The sequence below is a fragment of the Urtica dioica genome, chromosome 4, assembly GCF_054948205.1.
Source record: "Urtica dioica subsp. dioica isolate 48M chromosome 4, U.dioica_male_clone48M_v1_H2, whole genome shotgun sequence".
NCBI classification, from domain to species: domain Eukaryota; kingdom Viridiplantae; phylum Streptophyta; class Magnoliopsida; order Rosales; family Urticaceae; genus Urtica; species Urtica dioica.
In genome coordinates this window covers 15,973,174-15,996,288 of record NC_142759.1, presented here as the reverse complement: position 1 = coordinate 15,996,288, position 23,115 = coordinate 15,973,174, and the positions used below count along the sequence as shown (strand labels likewise).

The 23,115-nt window shown below is 35.6% G+C and overlaps 2 protein-coding genes across 2 annotated transcripts; both read right to left on the bottom strand.

The window, feature by feature from the left end:
- Positions 1-813: 813 nt before the first annotated feature.
- Positions 814-8,026, bottom strand: LOC149400821 (Phosphorylase superfamily protein). The gene is made up of 5 exons (XM_089612254.1): positions 7,753-8,026; positions 7,576-7,643; positions 7,307-7,462; positions 6,989-7,228; positions 814-1,321 (listed from the first exon to the last, which is right to left on the bottom strand). The coding sequence occupies exons 1-5, from the start codon at positions 7,976-7,978 to the stop codon at positions 968-970; spliced, it is 1,044 nt and encodes a 347-aa protein (XP_089468380.1). The 5' UTR covers positions 7,979-8,026; the 3' UTR covers positions 814-967.
- A 6,263-nt stretch (positions 8,027-14,289) lies between these two features.
- On the bottom strand, positions 14,290-17,364 carry LOC149400820 (uncharacterized). The gene is made up of 7 exons (XM_089610517.1): positions 17,100-17,364; positions 16,295-16,357; positions 15,844-15,941; positions 15,099-15,216; positions 14,867-14,980; positions 14,540-14,759; positions 14,290-14,428 (listed from the first exon to the last, which is right to left on the bottom strand). The coding sequence occupies exons 1-6, from the start codon at positions 17,362-17,364 to the stop codon at positions 14,596-14,598; spliced, it is 822 nt and encodes a 273-aa protein (XP_089466643.1). The 3' UTR covers positions 14,290-14,428; positions 14,540-14,595.
- Between the last annotated feature and the right edge of the window lie 5,751 nt (positions 17,365-23,115).

Genomic DNA, 23,115 nt, shown 5'->3' with positions numbered 1-23,115 from the left:
TACGTTATATTTTTTTTAAAGATTTAAAATAACAACTATTTTACAAATATTTTACGTTAAAAGCATCTTTCCTGTAATATTTTCAGAGTAAACGCTGAGTTTTTTTTTCATATAAAGATTTGGAGGATCAAATGCTTGAATAGTGAATAACGCAAGCTCATGATATAATAATGACAATATGATTTTTTATATTAACATCTGGGAAAGATTTAAAACAATGAGGTTGTCATAGCTGGCTGGCTTTCTGATGACTTCAAAGTTTGAAACGAATAGATGTAGTAATTAATTAGTGGTCCAAATTGGCCGGTCTATATATCTACTACGTACATTTTATTTTTACGTGGAAAAAGCTCGCTTATATCAAGAAGCGCTGGGGGTATACAGTTCTTAATTTACTACAAGCTACTTTGTATCTTGGTCATATTTAACGTAGACATTAATAATACAAAAAAATAAAATGTAGGCATCAATGTGTGTATATATATATATATATAAAGTTAATAATACAAAAAAATAAAATGTAGGCATCAATGTGTGTGTGTGTATATATATATATATATAAAGAAACAACAGTTATGGGACAGAAATTGAATATAATTTTATAACATTAGTATTTGTGGATGGAATTCATTGTTCCCTTTTATATATAGCGTTTGTTAAGAAAAGACTTTATTTATAATATATGATAGTCATTTTCTCCACTTCTACCTACCATATATAAATTACTATATATATACTGCTGGTCAAGCATGCATATATAATTGATAACACATTATAACAAAATCAAGCCTGAAAATGTGGATTGACTATATATGTAACAAAAATCAAACTTAATTAAGGTTCCACAACAATACTTCTTATACATATTATCATTCTTCTCTTATTACTAGAACCCATCTCCAATGATATTTAAAAGTGTTTACCATTACATTGAACTAGTCTCTCTTATCTTAGTACAAGCGATTTTTCAAGAATAATGTAGGTTGGAGAGCAACGTAACGGCTTTAAGAAGGACGGTGAAGGCGTTCTGGGACGCCAATGAAATGAAGAGAGAGGCCTCGTTGGAGACGGAGGATCCACCGCCAGCCAAGTCAGAGAGAGCCCTGATTGCGATGAACGGTGTCTTTTGTTGGAAACACACGAGAGCCACGGCCGCGCTCTCCATATCGATTGGGGTGACATTGAATTTGGCGCTCAAGAACTCTCTGTACGCGGCGTTGTCCACAAATATGTTTGCGCTTACGCCCCTAGTCACCCTCGCTACCCTCGGCTCTCTCGCCAGGCATGTTGTTGCGTTCACACATCTCAATAGTTTCAAACCCTAATCACAACACCATTCAAATGGTTATAAATTTATGAAATAGTTAGAGATGAATGGCACAAGCATATATCAAACTCATGGGTGAACTCAATTCAATTTTATTTTACTTCGTATCAACTTATCTCTTTGAAACCTTGATTAATTTATTAGAAGCATTCTTGATAGCATAATATAGGTAATCAATATACTTATTGTAATATTTATTAATGTTGGTAATTAATAATAAATATAATAGACAGTAATGTTAATTAGCGGTCAGTACTAATTATTGAGCGATATTCACTCCACCATATACGTACCTAATTAGTTTCCTAATAATCTGCTATCAGTTTGTATATCACGCTAATTTGTTAGTAGCGTTTATTATGTTTCCTATTATTTTGTGTAATCTGTTGTACATATATGCCTATATATATTCAAGGCTGAATCAATAATAAACATAGCAATCAATTCCATATTCGTGTGTTACTTATTTTTACATGGTATCAGAGCAGAAATATCAGTCTCTTCTTTCCCTTTTTCTGCTGCACATCTCTGCGCATATGCTTTATCATCAGAATTGATTCTTCACGGTCATTCATATAAATGCATGTCTCATTACTTTTATTATCAGTAATTGCATTCATTATTACTCATATTCTCATATCAGTATCACACATTCATATCATATCAGCGAAATTTGTCTTTAATATAATCAAATATTTTTGTGCATTTATAGTCAACTAAGTGCTATTCCTGATATCATCTTCATATCAGTGCTATTCCTCATATATTTTTTTTGGTTACTCAAAATTTGTCCAGAAAGAAATATATTCTTATCAGTTCATCACACGTTTTTTTTTACTCAGTCTAATATCTACGTTTTTTTTTTCTCAGTCATCCAATATGTCTAGCGAAATCAACACTACTGACATAAACATGTCCAGTGAAACCACCGCCGCTGAGCCATCTGTGAATCAATCCAATATGTATGCGATTCACCACTCCGACAGTCCGTCCACTGTCCTCGTCACGCCCATCCTCACTGGCGATAATTACGGTTCATGGAGCCGAGCTGTCACCATGGCACTGCGGGCCAAAAGCAAATTCAGCTTCGTCGATGGCTCTTCGTCCAAGCCGACCGATGCGAACGCCGCTGTCAATTGGGGACGCTGCAACGACCTCGTGAGCAGCTGGATCCTCAACTCCGTCTCTCCCGAGATACGACCTAGCATCCTCTACGCTGAGACGGCTAGTCAGATTTGGGTCGATCTTAAGGAGAGATTCTCGCAGTCAAATGCTCCTAAGATCTATGAACTCAAGCACTCCATTTCTGTGCTCAAGCAAGACGGTATGACCGTTTCTCTTTATTTTACTCAACTCAAATCCCTATGGGATGAACTGTCTAGTATTGTCTCGATGCCTCCGTGCATTTGTGGTAACGCGAAATGGCTAGTCGATCAACAAAATCAAGATAGGGCCATGGAGTTTCTACAAGGCCTCACTGATAACTACTCGGCGGTTCGGAGCCAAATCCTACTGATGGAGCCTTTTCCGTCCGTCCAGCGCATCTACAGTCTTGTGCGCCAAGAAGAGAAACAGCAGGAAATCAACCTTCGCTCCACCGTCTCCGTCGACTCTGCTGCCCTCCATGCCGCCAAGCAACCCGCTCCATACAACCGCCCACATGGAAAGCGCCAAAGGCCGTTTTGTGATCACTGCAACCGACATGGCCACACTCAAGCGACATGCTACCAGCTCCATGGCTTCCCCGACAAAAATCAGCAGCGAAGCAGCTCGGGACCGCCTGCAACGCACTCGAGACCACCGCCCGGAAGCTCCGTACAACCTGCAACCTCTTTCACAGCCGACCAATACAACCGTTTGCTGTCACTTTTGGCCAAAGAATCTTCCAACAGCGACTCGGCACATTTAGCAGGTACATCGCTTTCGTGTACATCTCCTTGCTGGATTATTGACACTGGTGCATCTAATCATATATGTACATCTTTATCACTATTTTCCTCTTATGCTTCTATAAGTAAAAATATTTATGTACAATTACCTGATGGTTCGTACTCATCGGTGACTCACATCGGTACCGTCAAGTGTACATCGTCACTTATTCTCAAGGATGTGTTCTTTATTCCATCCTTCAAATTCAACTTATTGTCAATCTCACAAATAACACGTCAACTCAATTGTGATGTGACATTTTCTTCCACATCGTGTTTATTTCAGGACCGTGCGAAGAGCACGACGATTGGTCGGGGTAACGTGCAACAAGGGCTCTACTACTTGGATGTCTCTCATTTCATAAATTCCGTTTTTTCATTTCAGCACTCCAATAAATTTGATCTTTGGCACTCACGCCTTGGACACCCTTGTCATTCTCGATTTCATTTCCTCGTTAAGCATTTTCCCAATATTGTTGCTAATAAGAATTTTATTTGCGATGTTTGCCCTCAAGCAAAACAATCGCGCAATTCATTTCCATTAAGTGTTACTCGTTCTTCGAAATGTTTTGAATTATTACATGTCGACATTTGGGGACCTTTTTCGGTTTGTTCTAAAAATGGGTCACGTTTCTTTCTCACCATCGTAGATGACTATTCACGTTGTACTTGGGTGTACCTGTTAAAACAAAAATCGCAAACTTTTGATATGTTCATCCATTTTACAAATCAAATACAACGTCAATTTCAATCCTCCGTTTCCCAAATCAATACAGGCGATGGAGGAATTTTCATTCCACAAATTCAAACCATTCGATCTGATAATGGTACTGAATTTCTCTCCAATAAATTTCAACATTGGTTTCACACTCAAGGGATCGTTCACCAACGAAGTTGCATCTACACTCCTCAACAAAACGGGGTTGTGGAGCGCAAACATCGTCACCTTCTTGAAGTCGCTCGCGCATTACGCTTCCAAGCACACCTTCCCTTATCCTTTTGGGGCGAGTGTGTTCTCACCGCTGCCTATCTCATCAATAAAATGCCGACTCCGCTGCTCAATTATAAAACTCCACATGAACTTCTCGTTGGGAAAGTCCCATCTTACTCTTCGCTCCGTGTTTTTGGTTGCTTATGTTTCGCCAAAAACATGCATATTCAACATAAGTTTGATGCTCGTGCCAAACCATATATCTTTATTGGCTATCCATACGGCCAGAAAGGCTATCGTATTTATGACCCATCTACTCATCAAATCTATGTTTCACGAGATGTTACTTTTCATGAATCTACATTTCCATACCGTGATATCTCGGCAAACTACCCTTCCACCGATCTCAACATCACTCACATCGATGATAACGATGATTCATTACCAATTTCTCAATCGGACCCGAGCTCATCTGAATTACCTTCCGTTGCGACCAGCGATGAACTTATTGATTCTTCAATCATTAATTCATCGACTCAAGCTTTGTGCCCGACAAATCGGTATGATCACCCTCATCGTGTTCGTCAACCCCCACCACACCTACGTGATTATGTTTGTAATGTCACTTCTGCATCATCTACTCAATTTCCTCTTCAAGATTACATGTCATTTGGTCACTTGAGTTCCTCCCATCGTGCCTTCGTTACGAATATTCTTCTTCACTCCGAACCTCAAACTTACTCTCAGGCGGTTAAATCTCCTGCATGGCGTGACGCCATGACCGCTGAACTTCGCGCTCTCCACACCAACAACACGTGGACACTATGTTCTTTACCATCCGGACAGACCGCGATTGGATGTAAATGGGTATTTAAACTCAAATTTAATCCCGATGGTTCTATTGAACGTCACAAAGCTCGTTTATGTGCCAAGGGATATACTCAAGTCGAAGGTATTGATTATCATGATACTTTTGCTCCAGTTGCCAAATTAGTCACTGTTCGCGTTCTTCTCTCTATTGCCTCAATCCAAAATTGGCATCTCCATCAACTTGATGTTAATAATGCCTTCCTACAAGGCGATTTGGATGAAGAAGTCTTCATGAAACTACCACCTGGTCTTTCTCATACAGGTGACACTCGAGTGTGTAAGCTGCATAAATCTCTTTATGGTCTAAAACAAGCATCTCGTCAGTAGTTCTCCAAACTTTCATCTACCCTCATTTCTCGAGGTTTTCGTCAATCAACTTCTGATTATAGTCTTTTTACCTATATTCGTGGCACAATATCTGTATTCGTTCTTGTGTATGTTGATGACATAATTGTCACAGGAAACAACGATGTTTTTGTAAACAAAACGAAAAACCTCTTAGCTTCTTCCTTTTCAATTAAGGACCTTGGTCGTCTCCGGTATTTCCTTGGCATCGAAGTTTCTCGTTCCAAAAAGGGTATATTTCTATGTCAACGAAAATATACACTTGATATTCTCACTGACTCCGGGCTGATTGGTTCGCGTCCCTCTTTATTCCCGATGGAACAAAACCTCAAACTTCGCCCCACTGACGGAACTCCCCTTCCGGACCCATCCATCTTCCGTCGCCTCATTGGTCGTCTCTTATACCTGACCGTCACTCGTCCGGACATTCAATTTGCTGTCAATACACTCAGTCAATTTATGCAACAACCCCACTCTATTCATCTTGATGCGGCACACCGCGTGCTTCGCTACTTAAAAGGTACTATAGGCCATGGAATTCTCCTCCCTGCCTCTAGTAACCTCTCTCTTGTCGGGTATTCTGATTCTGATTGGGCGGGATGTCCTAATACTCGCCGTTCCACAACAGGATACCTCACAATGCTCGGCTCAAGCCCTGTTTCTTGGAAGACCAAGAAACAACCAACGGTTTCACGTTCTTCTGCTGAGGCCGAGTATCGTGCTCTTGCTGCCCTTACATCTGAACTTCAGTGGCTTCACTCTCTCATGTCGGAACTTGGCTTTCCCCAAACTCAACCCATCACTGTTCATTGCGACAACAAAGCTGCAATTCACATTTCTGAGAATCCCGTGTTTCATGAACGTACGAAACACATTGAAATTGATTGCCATTTTGTTCGTGAGAAGATATTATCTGGACTTATTTCGCCATCTTATTTACGTTCTTTCGATCAACTTGCTGACATCTTCACCAAGCCACTTGGTGCCCAGACACTACACCGTCTACTACACAAGTTGGGCGTCTTCGATATCTCTCCACCAGCTCCACCTTGAGGGGGGGTATTGAGCGATATTCACTCCACCATATACGTACCTAATTAGTTTCCTAATAATCTGCTATCAGTTTGTATATCACGCTAATTTGTTAGTAGCGTTTATTATGTTTCCTATTATTTTGTGTAATCTGTTGTACATATATGCCTATATATATTCAAGGCTGAATCAATAATAAACATAGCAATCAATTCCATATTCGTGTGTTACTTATTTTTACACTAATCTATGACGCACAAGCTGTTCACATGTACTTATCCTGGAAATAATGAACCCCATAGATAATATACGTAATTATGTTGAAAAATCATGTTACAGCTGGTGCATGAATAGTGTAATATACATATATATATATATATATATATATATATATTACACTATTTTGACGTTTTCTTAATTTATTAGAAGTTTTGTTTAACCAAGAAATTAAAAATGAAAATCACCCGTTAGATTAGTTTTAAACAAATGTCAACAGATCAGAATATATATACGTGTCATGGCAATCAATGCAAATGAAAGAAAAGTCAGAGCAACCTCAAGTTGCATGGCGGCTTGGAAGTAGCTATAGTCAACGGGAACCCAAAACGCATGTTGCCTAACTTCAGGGTACCCAAAAACTGGGAAAACCTCTTCTGGTTGATACCACACATTGTTGAGAAAGTTGTCAACATTTGTTTTGTTGCTGTAATCGGAGAAGTCTAAGTATCCGTATTTTCTCGTGTAGTCTCCAGATGATTCCAGTGCCAGCTCATCATCCGCTCCGTCTCCGAATCTCTATTAAAAAACATTTGGTTAGGGTTTATATTTAATTAATTGATGATCTGCTAATCAAGCAAAACAGTATATTATCACCTGCCAGTTCCAGAGCCCTGTATGAGCCCAGTATTTTGGGATTGTGACGTCACCAATTTGCATATCTGGATTCGCATTCCCAGCGATTCCATAGTGAAGAATACCTTTTACTTTGAATAGAGATACCAACAGCTGTGTTGTTATACCTGCATTAAGCTATATATATATATATATATATATATATATATATATATATATATATATATACATGCCAATGATTATTTACAAGTTGTTACGTATTAACATGAAAACTAGGGTTTTATACGTACCATCCCTAATCCTGTCATGACAACTATAACCTTCTGATTTTCCAGCAAGCCGACTCGGAATCTTCTTCCTGTTGAAACCAATTAAAGCAGAATATTAATTATCACGAAGATGATTATATGATCTAAAGAGACTTCTCAGATATAAATATTTCTGTAAAATTTAGTGGTTAATTAGACCTGAAAAATCCACGGTAGGATACTTCGTATCTTCGACAAAACGTGGAGAACTCAAAAGAGGGTCCAGCTCGAAATTATTTGGCACCACAATACCCAAATACGGACCTTTCTGGTTTATTTTACTAATCTTTTTCATGATAACCGAGGAAACTAATCCATTTGCAGTGCTAATCCCAAACACCAAGGCAACAAAGCATAATTGCATAACTCTCAAACTACTCTTCATGATTTCTTTCTTTAAGCAAGTTGAGATCCCCAAACTCGTTTTTCTTCAACTAATGATGGGCATATGTTATTACTTCATTTATATAGCAAGTCTCAATATATTATTAAACATATATATTCCTATTCGTAGTTATCCTAATTAATTTGTTATACTATTCAACATTCAAGGCATCTAACGAGTACATATATTTCAAATAATATAGTACGCACGTAACTAAGAAAAGTAAGCAAATCATATATTATTGTGAAATTGAGATGTGTGGCATAATTTATTGCCAAGACAAAGTTATGGGCACTATGAAAGGGACAAGCTAAGCTTACCACGTGATTATATTACTGCTAATAGATTAAAACGCTTATCACGGAAAATAAATGTGTTACCACGTTGATTGGGTTTTTATAATATATAACAAGACAAAGTTTGGAAAATGAAGATATTTGGGAGTTATAGTGCTAGAGCGAAAAGCCTCTCTTAGATATTGATGAGCTTAAACTCTGATTTTAAATTTGTTAAGAGTAAGCGAAGTGGTATAGCCTCAACGTGAAGCTGGCATTATTTTCATATTGAGAAACTGGCCGATTTGTGAGAACGCAACGGCCAAGATATCGCCGATTCTAATCGCATCAAATATTAGAGATCAAATATGTTTGTATGTGTCATTTATGTCTATTAAACGATAAGTTTGACATTTTGTTTTTCTTTTATTTTGTTTCAGGGCTTTTTCCGATGCAGACTGGGGGACTTGTTCAGACACGGGGCGTTCAGTGGCTGGGTTCTGCGTTTTTCTACGAAATTCACTCATTTCTTGGAAAGTTAAGAAATAGTCCACCGTGTCTAGGTCGTCCGCGGAATCAGAGTATCGAGCACTTGGCTTATCGATGTCAGAGATTCTGTGGCTTCAGCAGCTTCTTCGTGATTTGTCCATGACTGAAGTGATGCCTGCTATACTCTTCTGCGATAATCAAGCAGCAGTACAATTGTGTCGAATCCGTCCTTTCACGAACAGACTAAACACATTGAAATAGATTGTCACTTCGTGCGTGAACATTTCAAGTCTGGTGCAATCAAGCTCTTACCAGTTAGGACAAATCACCAGCTGGCTGATCTCTTCTCTAAGCCTTTAGCTTCTCCACATTTGTCTTCACTTCTTTCCAAGATGGCGTTCAAAGACATTTATCCTCCATCTTGAGGGGGAGTAATACGACACTAGTTCTTCTGTCGTTTTATTCTCTTATATCTCGTTTAGTCAGCTGTTGAGTCAGCTTTTATTTCTTTCTCTTTTCCCTGTTTTCTCGATTCGTTAGTTGTGCTAATCAGTGTTAAATACATTTGTATCTTTTCAATTCATTCAATACATTTCTTTCATTCTCTAAAAAACAAAATAAAAGAAAAACAACATGTCGTACTTATCGTTTAATAGACATAAACGACACATACAAACATATTTGATCTCTAATATCAAACTGGGATAATAAGTTGAGAGATATCTTGCCAAAAAATATTTGCCGATTTAAAAAATAAGTCAATAACACATATAACAACTGTAATTATTTTAATATTTTCGTATTGTCTATACTAGTGTAACGAATATTAATTTTTAATTCCTCAAACAAGTCATCTGTTTAAAAAGAATCTTTAGATGCGGCTCTAGATTCTAACACAAATGAAGATCTATCTCAATATATGCCCTTTTTTGCATGAAGTAATGGAGCTGAGGTTGTGTACGCCATATAATTGGTAAGTATGCTAAGAATATAACTTGGAGTTCATTCATAATGACTTTCCACGTGAGTTAGCTCTATTCAGCGTTCTTACTTGGTCTGACTACTGCTTCTTTCTGTGAACATGCAAGAAGTCAAGAAGCCAACCATTAATATTCTAAAAAAGGCCACCAAGTTTATCATAACACACCTCAAATTTTTTTTTTTTTTTCAAATAATTATGTCGTGGAGCTCGTAGTGAAAATGGTCCCATGTAAGACTTGTACAGATAAAAAGAAATGCATTGCATCTGCTCTAACTCTCTGGGATCTATTCTATTGTAATTATAAGAGGATGAAGTTAAAATAAATAAAAATAAAATAAAATAAACAAACAAACAAACATAGCTTTTATTAAATCAAACATTATGCATCACGCTTATTTTTACATGTGGTAATTGAACTATAGTTGTGGGAGTGTAGTGTATATTCATTTTTTGTTTTTGGCACCATTTACATTTTCTAAACTTTGAAAGCTTTCACTAATTTAATTAGTTTATTTGTGACTCGTGCGAATTTATTTCTCAAGTTTATGTATAAAAACATTCTCTGTATCTATTTTAAATTAGTTTAATAAAAAATTCAATGGTAAGACTTGTGAATTTTGTTGTTTAAATTGATTGTAATAATATAATACATGATTTTTTTTATAAATAGATTATATATTATAAATAATGGGTCACATTGATATTACAAACTCCAACTAAATGAGTTAACTGTCTAGGAAAAGAGCTTAAGTTGTTAAAGACATGAGTTGTCTAATTAACCAACTCACGAGCTTTACCCATGAAAATAGACAATAAACTAGATATATAAGACAAAGACTAAAACTGTATAAAAGAGTGTCTTTTCAAAGCTTGAAACTTCGTCTTTGCATCTGACTTCACAAAGTAGATAGACAACTTCACATCCAAACTCCACGAACTGAGACAAAGAACAATATTCTCAATTTCGTTGGCTGCGAATTTGGCTCAAAGTTTTGTCGAGGCTGCCAAGATAAACTTAAATGAATTAGGGAGCATTCCAGTTTGCCAACAGGACCTCCCATATTCATAACCAACTTAATTTCATTGCTCTTAATTTTATAAATGAAAATTCATACTCTATCACATACACTGTGAAAATGTAAAATAAACCACATAAAAATAAACAACATATGAAGGATAAACCAAGAGATACAATGAAACAAGTAAATATAAACAAAAATTCCCTCCAATAAATTGTTCTTTTTTTTGGTGGTTAACTTGTGACAATAGAAATGGTAATAAAGACATAAGTAATAAGATAAGACACATTATTTATAAAGAAAAGAAAATTACCCCTATTGGAAAATTTGTAAAATATTTTGAAGCGAAGAAACCCGTTATCAAATGAGGATGGTCAAAAAATTGGAAAAAAACTCTCATTTTGGAATAATAATAACTATTACATCGGAAGACAATAACTTCAATTTCGGAAGGCAATAACTTTCATTTCGGGAGACAAAAAATTTACCATATTAGAACTGATAATAACTGTGAAAGTTGTGTGTTAATGAAAATATTGACGTGCATGGTTCTTAAATTTGAAAGAAGCTAAAGAAAGGGGAAAAAAAACGCTTAAGGTGTTAGGAAAGGAGGAACAATCTTATAATACTATGTAATGCAACATACATATATCTAATTATTAGTTGATCATTCTAAAAAATAAATAAAAAAATTTGAGTACCACAAAAATTATTTTATATTTAAGCAAAAAAAAATGGAGAATTATGAATTGTATGTTAATTTTTAAGTCATATTGTGTTTTAAGCAAGGGGACAAAATGGAGGAAAAATCTTTGATAAACACAAATATATTTGTTTTCAAAGACAATTACACATTCATGAATAAAATAATAGGGGAAAATATAAAATATAATAAAAAATCATAACTCGTTCAAAAATCATAAAGTTGTAAAACACAAGACAAATTCTTTCCTTAAACTTAGACTAAAACCTAAGCTGTTTGACTACTTTTTTTAAAGCAGTTTTGCTGCGAGTGAGGATTGAACCCGCAACCTCGACTTTGAAGGTGATGTGAAATTATCAACTAATCTATAATAGGAACCATTTTGACTACTTATTAGTTATGTTGAAAACATATTTTATATTCTAATATAGGCCATGTATTAAAAATCGGAAAAAAATCTCAAATTCAATACAAACATAAACAATTTTAAGCTATTATATGACTTCCATGCATATAAAAATGATTGCTAAAAGATATAAAACATGAATGATTGCTAAAGTTCTGAAAATATGTTTAAAATTCTATAAAAATAAAACACGGGACAATTATGAAGTAAACATTGGTTAAAATCCACAATCTCAACATTTTAATGAAGAATTTGTTGCAAGTAACTAATCTCTTAATTCTTTTCAAAATTATAGCAAAAATTTCATTTTATTTATAAAAAAAAAGTTCACCAGATCTGCAGTAAATTTAATTAATTAAATAGTAAAATGACTTTTTATTTAATTCAATTTACTGTGAGTATTGTGAGATATTTTTTTTAATATAAAATATAACTTAAACTTTTTTTTAGAATGAAGATGAATTATTGGATTACTAACTTAATGACCCCATTTTAAAGGCTGTATATAATACCCAAAATTAAGACTACGTACAGTATTAATTATTAATATGGTAAGTTAGTACTTAGCTAAAAAAAATAATATGGTAAGTTAGTAAAATCTACCATGCATGAGAATTGTCACCGGTGTTTAAATACTTATCGATAATTTTTGCGTGGATATCAAGTTTCTCAAGAATGGTGGTTGAAAACTTTGAATTATATGAGTTGATTATGTTGATTATAAAAATATGGATATTAATTTACGGATAGTGATAGCTAAACTTATCTTAGTTTGTGCGAGTTCTTGTATTTTTGATATTATGCTTATGGGTTTGTTTAAACTTTTCTCAAAATTAAACAATGTGCATTTTCTCTAATATTAATGGGTGAAACTTATGCGCCCGGTTTATTGAGCTTGCGGTTCAAGAAAGATAGATATTCGATTCTAATAATATCTTCCTCGAGTAATGATTATCGAATTAACTTTTGATGAGCTTCAAGTTGGTTTAATATTCTCTATGATTCTTGTATTCGTCTTTGGGAGATGATCACGCGGAGCGGAATGGATTTCACGTCACCTATATCATATACATTTCTATTTAGGTTTTAATCAATTTTTTAGGTTTATTTACTCTTCCAAATTTATCTCGTTATTTAAATTTGTATAGAGATTTTAAGGTGTTTAGTTGATATATCTCATTTACAAGAATTTTGGATACAAATTAAATTATCAATATCTTTTCTTGCCGCCGCGAGGATATTGAACAACGTTTTTTAACCCGTTGTACAAGTCTTGACAATCATAAAAAATATTAATTACTAATAGAAATAATAAAACCATAAAAATCTGAAATCAACTTAAAATCCAATATATTATTCAAATCCCAAGTGATGGGTTACGTATGGACATGCAAGCTTGTTTTCAAATTTTTTATATCAAATAACTGTACTAAAAGATCAAATTAAAAAAATAGCGCACGAGAATTATTAAATTAGAAGTTGGCATATCAACGACCCCAATGCTATGGTCAGAGTATCTCCAGCTCTTCATCAATATCTTGCTTGCTTGACTGGTTGTCGAAACAACGATTTATATACTGTCAATAAATCAAAAGTATGCATTTCCTACCAACAAAATGCATGGAAAATAGAAGAAAATAAATATGTCCAATTAGCTAAATAAGTCTCCGATAGTCTAAGAATTGTTAAATAGTCAACTTTTTGTAAAGTTTTTTATAAATAATCACCTCAACTTATTTACGATACTAAAAAAATAAAAATACTCAAAAACATTCCCGTTTATTTAGAGTTTTTTTGTCATTTTGAGTGCCGTAAATAAGAAGAGGTTGTTATTCACAGAAAATTTACAAAATGTTGACTATTATACGAAATAAAATAAATCAAATTACTATTTAGCTATAAGACCATTTTTTATTATTATAAAGAAGTAGCGACGACCAAAAAATAAAAAATAAAAATTCAAAACTCTTGGGCATTTGGCAGGCAGAATACTTATTAACTACCCAACCCCACTCTAAGACCAAGCATCCTAGCTTACTTCAATTTGTCCCCATTGCACATAACTTAAAGCAAATAATATTATATCCTCACCTAAATGCCAGATCATTATTTTTAACTTAACCAGAAAAGACCATATCTATTCTAGAGTAAACAAATAATTAGAAGAAAGAAAAAAAAATCGTAATCCCTGAATCAACAGTACCAAATGAATGAAAAGCAAACACAACAAACAGTCCCCGTCTATGTTCACCCAACGATTTAAGTTCCATTAATACGGTTCCAGTAAAGAAAACTTGAAAAGCCACAATCTAAGTCTCGTTCTTTCTCAATTGCTCCCAATACCGAGCATTTAAAAAGTTGCAATTTTTTCTTCACCAAAAACATACGAACTGCGAGGTAGTTCAATCCTAAACCAAAAAAAAAAAAAAAAAAAAAAAAAAAAAAAAAAAAAAATCTCAAACAAAGTAAGAAAGCAATACTTTCGCCATGAGCCTATGACTATCGACCAGTTCAAGCTACATAATCAAAACATAGTTCCTCTCTCCAATTTTTCCACCAAGTCAGAAAGACCATCTCTATATTCAGAAAAAAAAAAAAAAAAAAACCCTACATCAAGACTAGCACAGACAGTAACTCAATCACGAACACTTGAGAACAAAATATCAAAGAGTTGCAGAGAATATTACCATATCTTTAACCACTTTGCCTCGGAACCCTTCAAGGCTAATGATACAGCAAGCACTTAAATCTTGTTGAAGGCAACGATATCACAGCTCTGGATGTACTCGTTGCAGGGCTCTGCAGTGAGACGGTCCTCGATGAGGTCATCAACGGACACGAGGTCGTCCACGATGGTCATCATGATGTGCAATTTCTTGATTCCATAACCCACTGGAACCAATTTTGCTGCAACAAATTTATCCAAAAAAAAAAAGAACCCCCTGGATATTAGCAAGTAAATTACACTAATGTTTTATGGGGAAAAAAAGTTATAAAGGTCAAGGAAAACATACACGCTCCCCACAAGAGCCCGGGAAGCTCGATACTCCGAACAGCCTCTTCGAGCTTCTTCATGTCGGTCTCATCGTCCCAAGGCTTGACGTCCATAAGGACGGAAGACTTTCCACCTAAAGAAATTCGGTTGTTGTGTCACAAAGAGACAAGGCATTCATTCATCCAATAATATTGATTTCCACATTGTAATTAATAGTCATAGAAAGTGCAAGGTTTTTTTTTAGGACGTACTCTCTTTCTTCTTTGAAGATGCCTTTTTAGCAGCTTCCCTCTCCTCTGCTGCTTTCTTTTCCTCTTCGGTCTCTTCGCCAAAGAGATCCATGTCGTCATCGTCCTCCTCTTCAGCAACCTGACAAATCAAAAAGAATTTACAAAATAAAAAACAAGTGCTTTCGGATAACCCCAAGCAGAATTACTAGCAAAAGTATATGCTATGTGATTAAGTAATTGAAAACGCAGGGAGCTCTAAATGCAGAAAGTTATCAACCCATTTTGGATAAATGTCACAAATCAATCGAACCTTTCTACCATAAAATTCTAATTCACTACCAAAGATAATCAACAGCCAAAGGAATGAAATTTCAATTGATCAAACTAAACTAAAGGGATTACAGAAAATCCAACTCCACTTTACTCAACCAAACGCAGTATATGCTATATAAATAGCACGAAAATATCAATCTGCAGATATCAATCTTAAAGTTCACTTAACCCCATGTCCCCATCTATCTTAGAAACACCAGAACACTAGCAGAGACAAGTATTGATCCAACTCAACTAAAGGGTCATAAAAAAAGTCCAACTATTCTACTTTACTCATCGAAATGTGCAAGACTTGAGCTTTCTGTTGTTACTGTCGATCTGGTCGATCATCGGAAAAATCATTAATTCAGAGGAACAAAAAAAAAACAAAAAAAAAAAACGCAAAATTACTGTCAAAAGTTGGAATAAAAAAAAAAAGTTGAGGTTTCAGTACCTCAAGAAGAAGAGGAGCACCGAAATAATCTAATTCCTCTTGCGTTGCACTGATTCGCGTCGAGCACCACTTGAGTCTTTGTTTCCCTTTCCCATTCGATCACCACAAGAAAAGCTAGAAATCATAGAATGATGGCCGTCGAGTAAATATGGAAGAAAAAAATGAAAGAGTTTCTTCCTCTGAGCGAAGAAAATATGGTCACTTCTTATTAGTGTCGTACCGAGTCTAACCGCGGCCTTGATTCGTTTCAGCTCGGGCGAAGGCACAATTCTTGACTAGCCGCGGCGTGGTTTACCCTCACGGGGCTCGCCCACAAAATAGCTTGTACGACAGTCGTGAACTGTCTTGCAATCCTAATATCCATCTGAAAGTCGTACGACAGTTACATAAATGTCGTGCAAGGTATAAAACTTTAACATTGCACGACGTATAAATTATTTGTCGTACAAACCATCAAAGTCTCGCTTTTTCGCCACAGCCAAGTAGTTTGCATGATAGTATTTTGAGAACTCTCCTGCAAGCCAGTATTTGTAACAGTGAAGAGTTAGTTGTCGATGAAGATTTCCAAAGTAGAGAGATCGGTTAAAGATTTTAGGCGGCATGAATTCACTTTACTTACCAAGTGTATAATCTAATTTGACCCCACAAGAAGCTTTATTAGGTTATCACAATATCTATGGCAAATAAGTTATTCTCGGAAATCAAATATCCGAGAATATTTGCTATTCTGTTCGCGCGGGAAAATAAGCAGCATAAGTAATCCGGTTCTGAACATCTTCTTGCAGCTTCGCTCGAACAACCATAACAAAATTGTTTTGCCATAAAATACTCCCTATTTTTGCCATAAAAGGACAAGCCAAGGGAATAATGAAGTCTAGGATGAGAGTAAAAAGAGCATATCATACTGAAAAGAATTAAAAGGCACTCAACCCACAAAATACTCCTTATTTTCGTCATAAAAGGACAAGCCAAGGGAATAATGAAATCTAGGCTGAGAGTAAAAAGAGCATATCATACTGAAAATAAAAAAAGCAAAAAAATACATTCTTGTTAACGCAGCGGTATCTTCGTCTTCATTTTCTTCTTCTTCGGCATGGATATCTTCGCTCGGGTATTTGAGGTCGTGCAAGAGAGCAGTAAACTTTTTAACCCCCCAGGATGCTTCGCAAAATGTTTAGCGTTGTCGATAATCTCTAAGTGGATTGGATCGCAGTACACTGAATGTTGGCAATGTAATATCTATATGTACACGCTACGCAGATTTGCAAGCTTCATCCTCTCTTCATCTGTGGCTTCCAATGGGGTATTGAACATAGCGATAAGACTGTTAACTGTAATCTTGCCCTTTTTCCCATTAAGGAATTTGTCAACCAGGGATACTCCACGACTCCCTTCTTCAAATGATATTTCGTCTTCATCATCGATTGTTTTGCCAGATCTGACCAACTGTCCGTTGAAGTTGAACGCCAGCTCGTTATTTTTTGCAGAATGGAATTGTCGTAGAAGCAATTGTTTCACCATCCTTCCCGGGAATGCTAAATTTTCTATCTCCAAGATGCGACCAAATGGCCCTTTCTTTACCTCATCCCGCTGGCATTCTGTTAGCTTTAATTTGATGGCTTTTATCAAATCAAGTCGAGTGTGGACATTGATTTTAGCGCTGCAATTCCAAGTTTTTCGCCCGATGAGAAAATCTGGTGCGATAAGTGGGTGCACAAAAAGATAAATTGAAAATAAGATTGATTCACATTTACAAAAGATTATCTGACATTATAAATATTTACATACATGTATTACATGCTCTGTGACGGTAGTTTGCCTGTCTGTCTCTTCTATTACAACAATTTTTTTTTTTTGTTTGAGCCAACTGTCACGATAATGTAACAGTGTCAATAAATTTAACATGCTTTCAAAAATTTTAATCTACTTTCTATATGGCTGTTTTAAAACTAATGTCATTGTCTAAACACGGCAGCACATTTTTTAGAAGATTTTATGATGCCTTCATTTGTTTTAATCTTGTATTAACATACTAAAACTCCTTAAGTCAGACACAATAAACATTTTCAATTATTTAATCTATTAGAAGTCAAACGAGTTAGAATCCCAATCAAATGTTAATCCAGCTGGCAACAAAATGGAAATAAATTTAATATTGCCTTCAGAAACTTTAATCCAGTAAATACACAATGCCAAACTACTTCCTTGTTCCGACTCTGCTATTGTTACAAACATCTTTTTTTTTTGTTTCCCGCATCCGTTGTCTTTACCCTGCCCAACTTCTATAGCAATGTCTAAACTTTTAAACATGATTTCAAAAATATTAATCCTTATTCTCAGTGGCGGATCCAAACTCGGAAGGAGGGGGGGGAGGGCAAAACCGAAATTAGGCTGTAAAAAAAAAAAAAAAAAAAAAAAAAATTTAGCCCAATTTTTTTTTTTTTAGGGGGGGCCTAGGCCACTTGAGCTCACCACCTGGGTCCGCCCCTGCTTATTCTATAACATACAAGTATAATCATGCTTTCCAAATTATTAATCTAGTCTTTATAAAAAAGAAAAAGAAAAAGGAAAAGAAAGAAGGAGCATAAGAAAAATTGCACGAGACTGCTATAACAATGTCAAAATAATTAATCGTTATTTAAAAATGTTTAATCCCCTATTCTATAACAAACAAGTATAATTAGGCTTTCCGAATTATTAATCTAGTCATAAAAAAAAAGAGAAAAAAAAAGAGGAAGGCTCAGAAGAAAAATTGCATGAGAATGAAACTAACCTAATATGTCAGAGATTGTGACTGACTTCTACGGCGACTTTGACAGAGATCGTGACGAAGATGAAAGCAAGTCGTCGGCTAGTTTTCAAATGTTTGAAATCGAGGGCGATTTAGGGCTCATATTTGATGGAGATGGCGACGGCTATCGATGAAGATGAGGACCACGATGGACGTCGATGATCATGGTGATGGCGATCGATCACTCTGGTGAGTCGAACTAGGATTTGGCGATCGAGATTTTTTTAGGGTTTTTCGTCGATGAATGATTTGTGTATTCTGGTTTAATGTCGTATTGTTTGGGCGTAAGTCTATTTTGGGGATTTTTTTTCATTGAGGCTATTTTGCCTCAACTTTGAAAAGTTTGGCTGTTTTGTCAAACTCAAACTAAATAAAGGCTAGATAGCCGCATCGCTCAACAAAAAAGTAGATGGAGTGATAGCAGGGCTTGAGACTTTATGACACTGGAAGAAAATTGCGTCCCAAAAAGAAAAAAAAAATCAACACAGAGAACTATTTATAATTGTTTGGTAAAACCCTAACTTATAAAGATTCTTTTTTCTGTTCTTATTACGAGTATATATATATATATATATATATATATATATATACATATATACATATATATATATATATATATATATATATATATATAAAATAAGAACTTGCCGAATAAAAGCTAAGAGAAATGTTCTACTCCTAACTAACACGCATAACATATTTATTATATATATATATATATATATATATATATATATATATATATATATATATATAGAAAAAGACACATACACATGAATGTATATAAATAACACTTTATATATTAGGTATGATAACATATATAATCAGCATATACCAAGTACATATATATTATATTATATAGTATTATTATATATATGATTATTAGACACATCACACACCTTATTTCGAGATTTCACATTTCGTCTCAGATGCAATCAATCCAGAGTTATCATTAATAATTCATATTAAAACAATAAATATTGATGACAAAGAAGTCAAAGACATATATAATATTCCGCTGTTCACATCCGGACTACCACCTATTGATCAAGAGATCGATGACTTCGATGGTGACGATGTTTCTCATTTATTTCATTCGGATAATTATCCAATTTTTGTATTAAAGCGAGGACAATGTATTTTATGTATTCTTATGGTCTATTTTATGTTATTTAGTTTGAAAGTGTATATTCTTGAGATATGTCAAAAAATTTCCAGAAAATCTCGCCACATCGAGTCATAAATCTTGATGCGGTGAGATCAGACAGAGTCAAATGAGGGTCCGCCGCAGTGAGATTTCTACTTCACTACGACGAGATGGACACAAAAAAAAAAATTAAAGGAAAATATTTAGCATTGAAGTAAAAATCTCGCTGCGGCGAGATCAGACAAAGACAAATGTTTGTGATCTCGCCACAGAAAAGAAATATATCGTTGCGGCGAGAAATTGATTGGTGACCATGAAACCAATTTGTACCACCAAAAATATCCATTTACCTGTTTTCAACAAAGAAACCTCAAACATTATACCATACGAATTGAAAATAAGCAATCTCAAACATTATAACATACGTAAGCAATCTCAAACAAACGAGTTTCAAACAATCTCATAACATGAATAGGAAAAATATATAATATAAAAAAATAAGTCTCAAACGAACAACTCTTAATAACTTACAAATTGACTTAACAAAAATTATTCAAGTCTTGAAAATTATAACATAAAAAGAAACAAACTTCACTCGAAATTTGTGTCATCATCATTCGCGGGCGATTGTGGTGGTGGAGGCACCAGATATTTTGAGGGGATACCATATGTGGTGGCCATTGTGGTGGTTGATACGGATTAATCGTAGTATAAGGATATGGAGGAAACTGCACTCGATTCTCTTGTTTGATGTCTCATCAAGCGTAGAGTTCATTCATTTGGACGATGTGGGCGCCATATTGCGCTTGTTGGTGCATGTATTGTTGTGTTTTCTGAAAACCGCTGACGAGATAGTGGACGCCGTGAGCAGTGTAGTTGACATTGGCGGGTTTGATCACAGAAAGTGCTTGTAAACACAATACGGGTTCGTTAAGTGGTAGTTCATCTTCCTCCTCTTTTGGCTCTTTAATCTTATACCGCTCGATGGTCGAATCTTTAATAGGCTCCTGAACCTTCTTGATTTTGTCCGATTTTGCGCGCCCTACCCCAGCCTCTTGACAAAGACCGTTAATGATTGACGGATACGACGATTCATGTCGTTTATTACCATAGTCGATCCTCTTTACCCAATTATAGATGAATCTACTGACATTGATAGAGTAACCTCGAACAAGACAATACAAGAGGTGGACATGATCCTTCTCGAGTCTGGTGAAGTGCTTGATTTGAAAAAGACGAGCGCAAATAAAATAAATTCATATTTTATCTAACCTGTTGAGTTGATCATGCTTGAGTACTCTCTTTCCTTTGTCAGTGACCTAATTCTCTCTTGGAATCGTCAACAGCCTCACCACCTCCTCGTGGTTGCAATCTCTTAACAAACGCTGATAATCCTCTTTGTCGTAATCCACATCTGGGGCCGATAGGAATCGTTGATTGATCCAATGCTGAAGTCGAAATTTTTGCCCCGAACCGTCACAATATCTCTCACGCTATCCGGTAAATTCGCGTAGAACTCATACACGAAGTTGATGTTTGCTTTGTGCTCGGATGTGGCACAAAACTTATGCCAAGAATGGTCTTCGATAGTGTTGTGGATTTTCCTCCGATCTGGGTACTTTTGCTCACCTTCAATCCATGCTCAAGGATTGGATTACGTAACGAGAGAATGTCGTAGCGTTACTCAGTGGCCTTGCTAGTAAAAATTCGGTCACTATAATCCACTTTGGGTTCCGGTTAACGAGCCCGCTTGGATTGACTTTTGGTATGTGCCACTCTAGAATAGTCGAGTTTGTCGCAGTGCCTGCATGAGTTTTTGTTCAACCCATCTTTCACCTAATTGAACAAAATAATAAACAATTCAAACTCAATTTCATAACAAACTACTATTTTTTCAATGCTAAATCAAATTCAATTTAGATAAAAATATTAAACTCTCCAACCCATTCAAAGCACAATTCTAACATATTCAAACTCACAAGTTTAACAAATATAAACTCACAAGTGTAAAATTATTAACCGATTCGAGTTCACATAAAAAAAAACTATTGAATTTCACAAGTCTAACACATGAGTCCAACACATTCACAAGTCTATTTTCCAATAACTCACAAGTCTAATAATTTCATAAACTCAAGTATATTATCAAAACATATATAGGAAATACCTGTAAAAATACCTATTGTTTTCGTGTACATCCATTTTGCTACCTAAACTTTTTTTTCCACGGAAAAATACCTATTCTTTTGTTTTTGTGTTACCGTTACTACAAGCACCGCTTAGTGTAACAGAAGTCCACGTGTATCCGAGTGAAATGAATTGGGTCAAATTTTAAACAAAGAATTCAATTATATAATGGGAAGAAAACTAAATATTAATCCCAAATTAAATTGTTCCCATATTTAAAAAGCCTTAGGTTTTTCTCAACTGATTCACTTTCTCTTCTGATTCAATTTCTTCGCCGCGATAATGAATGAACATCAATTTTCGTCATCGTCTGCAAGTAGCAGCAGAAGCTCGAATCGCGCATCGAGTCGACCACAAGACTTGGAGAAAAGAGGAGATCAATTTCTCACGAATTCCACTTTTCAGTCCAGAGACGAGGGGACTTGCAAGTGTGGTGTTCCATTGGTTCAGAGGATGTCATGGACTGACTTGAACCCCGGCAGGAGATTCATTAGCTGCTACAAGAAAGATGTAAGTTTTTTTTATGATCATTTTGTGCTTGTGGCGTTTCTGGTTGGATTGACACTGAAGGTGGTCTATTTTTTAATTTGTTAGAGTGAAGGTGGGTGCACTATGTTTTTCTGGATTGACCATGAAATGTGCTACCGATTGAAACAGATAATTCCTGGTCTACTTAGACATATAAATGAGTTGTTGGAGAAGAAGCAAACATATCAAGCGTTAGACAACCTGGAATTGGAATTGTAGAAGCACGCAGAACAAGTATCGACTAGGATAACATGGAAAGTAGTTGGAACTAGGATAGCATGTGTGATGATGTTTTGTATGTTTTTTGGTATCATGTGTGTGCTTCTTTTGTGAACTAAAAAGCTTCAAGTATGTTCAATTGGAACTAGGATAGTATGATGAATTTGCTTAATCAGAATTTGTCCTCGTCGTCTTCGTCGTCGTCGCTATGCAAGCTTTCAAGGTCACTCTCATCCCTATATCCATCAGAGTTCTAACCTCCGATGTCGTTACAGACCTAGTTCACGGCGGCCCATCATTGTTGAGGGTCCTTCAAGTTCCGCAAATCATCTACGTGCTCTCCCTTGTCGCGATACTCTTCCTCTACGAGCTCGACATCTTCAACGTCGGCTGGTTGTGA

What these genes read in the sequence shown, in the direction of transcription:
- LOC149400821 (XM_089612254.1), bottom strand. Translation starts at nt 7,978, where the DNA reads ATGAAGAGTAGTTTGAGAGTTATGCAATTATGCTTTGTTGCCTTGGTG. An exon ending in TCATGACAGGATTAGGGATG is followed by an intron (nt 7,463 to 7,575) that starts GTACGTATAAAA and finishes ATATATATATAG; the next exon opens with CTTAATGCAGGTATAACAAC. An exon ending in CAGGGCTCTGGAACTGGCAG is followed by an intron (nt 7,229 to 7,306) that starts GTGATAATATAC and finishes GTTTTTTAATAG; the next exon opens with AGATTCGGAGACGGAGCGGA.
- LOC149400820 (XM_089610517.1), bottom strand. Translation starts at nt 17,364, where the DNA reads ATGGTGAAACAATTGCTTCTACGACAATTCCATTCTGCAAAAAATAAC. An exon ending in GAAAAAGCGAGACTTTGATG is followed by an intron (nt 15,942 to 16,294) that starts GTTTGTACGACA and finishes TCTTGTGGTGAT; the next exon opens with CGAATGGGAAAGGGAAACAA. An exon ending in GTGCTCCTCTTCTTCTTGAG is followed by an intron (nt 15,217 to 15,843) that starts GTACTGAAACCT and finishes TTGATTTGTCAG; the next exon opens with GTTGCTGAAGAGGAGGACGA.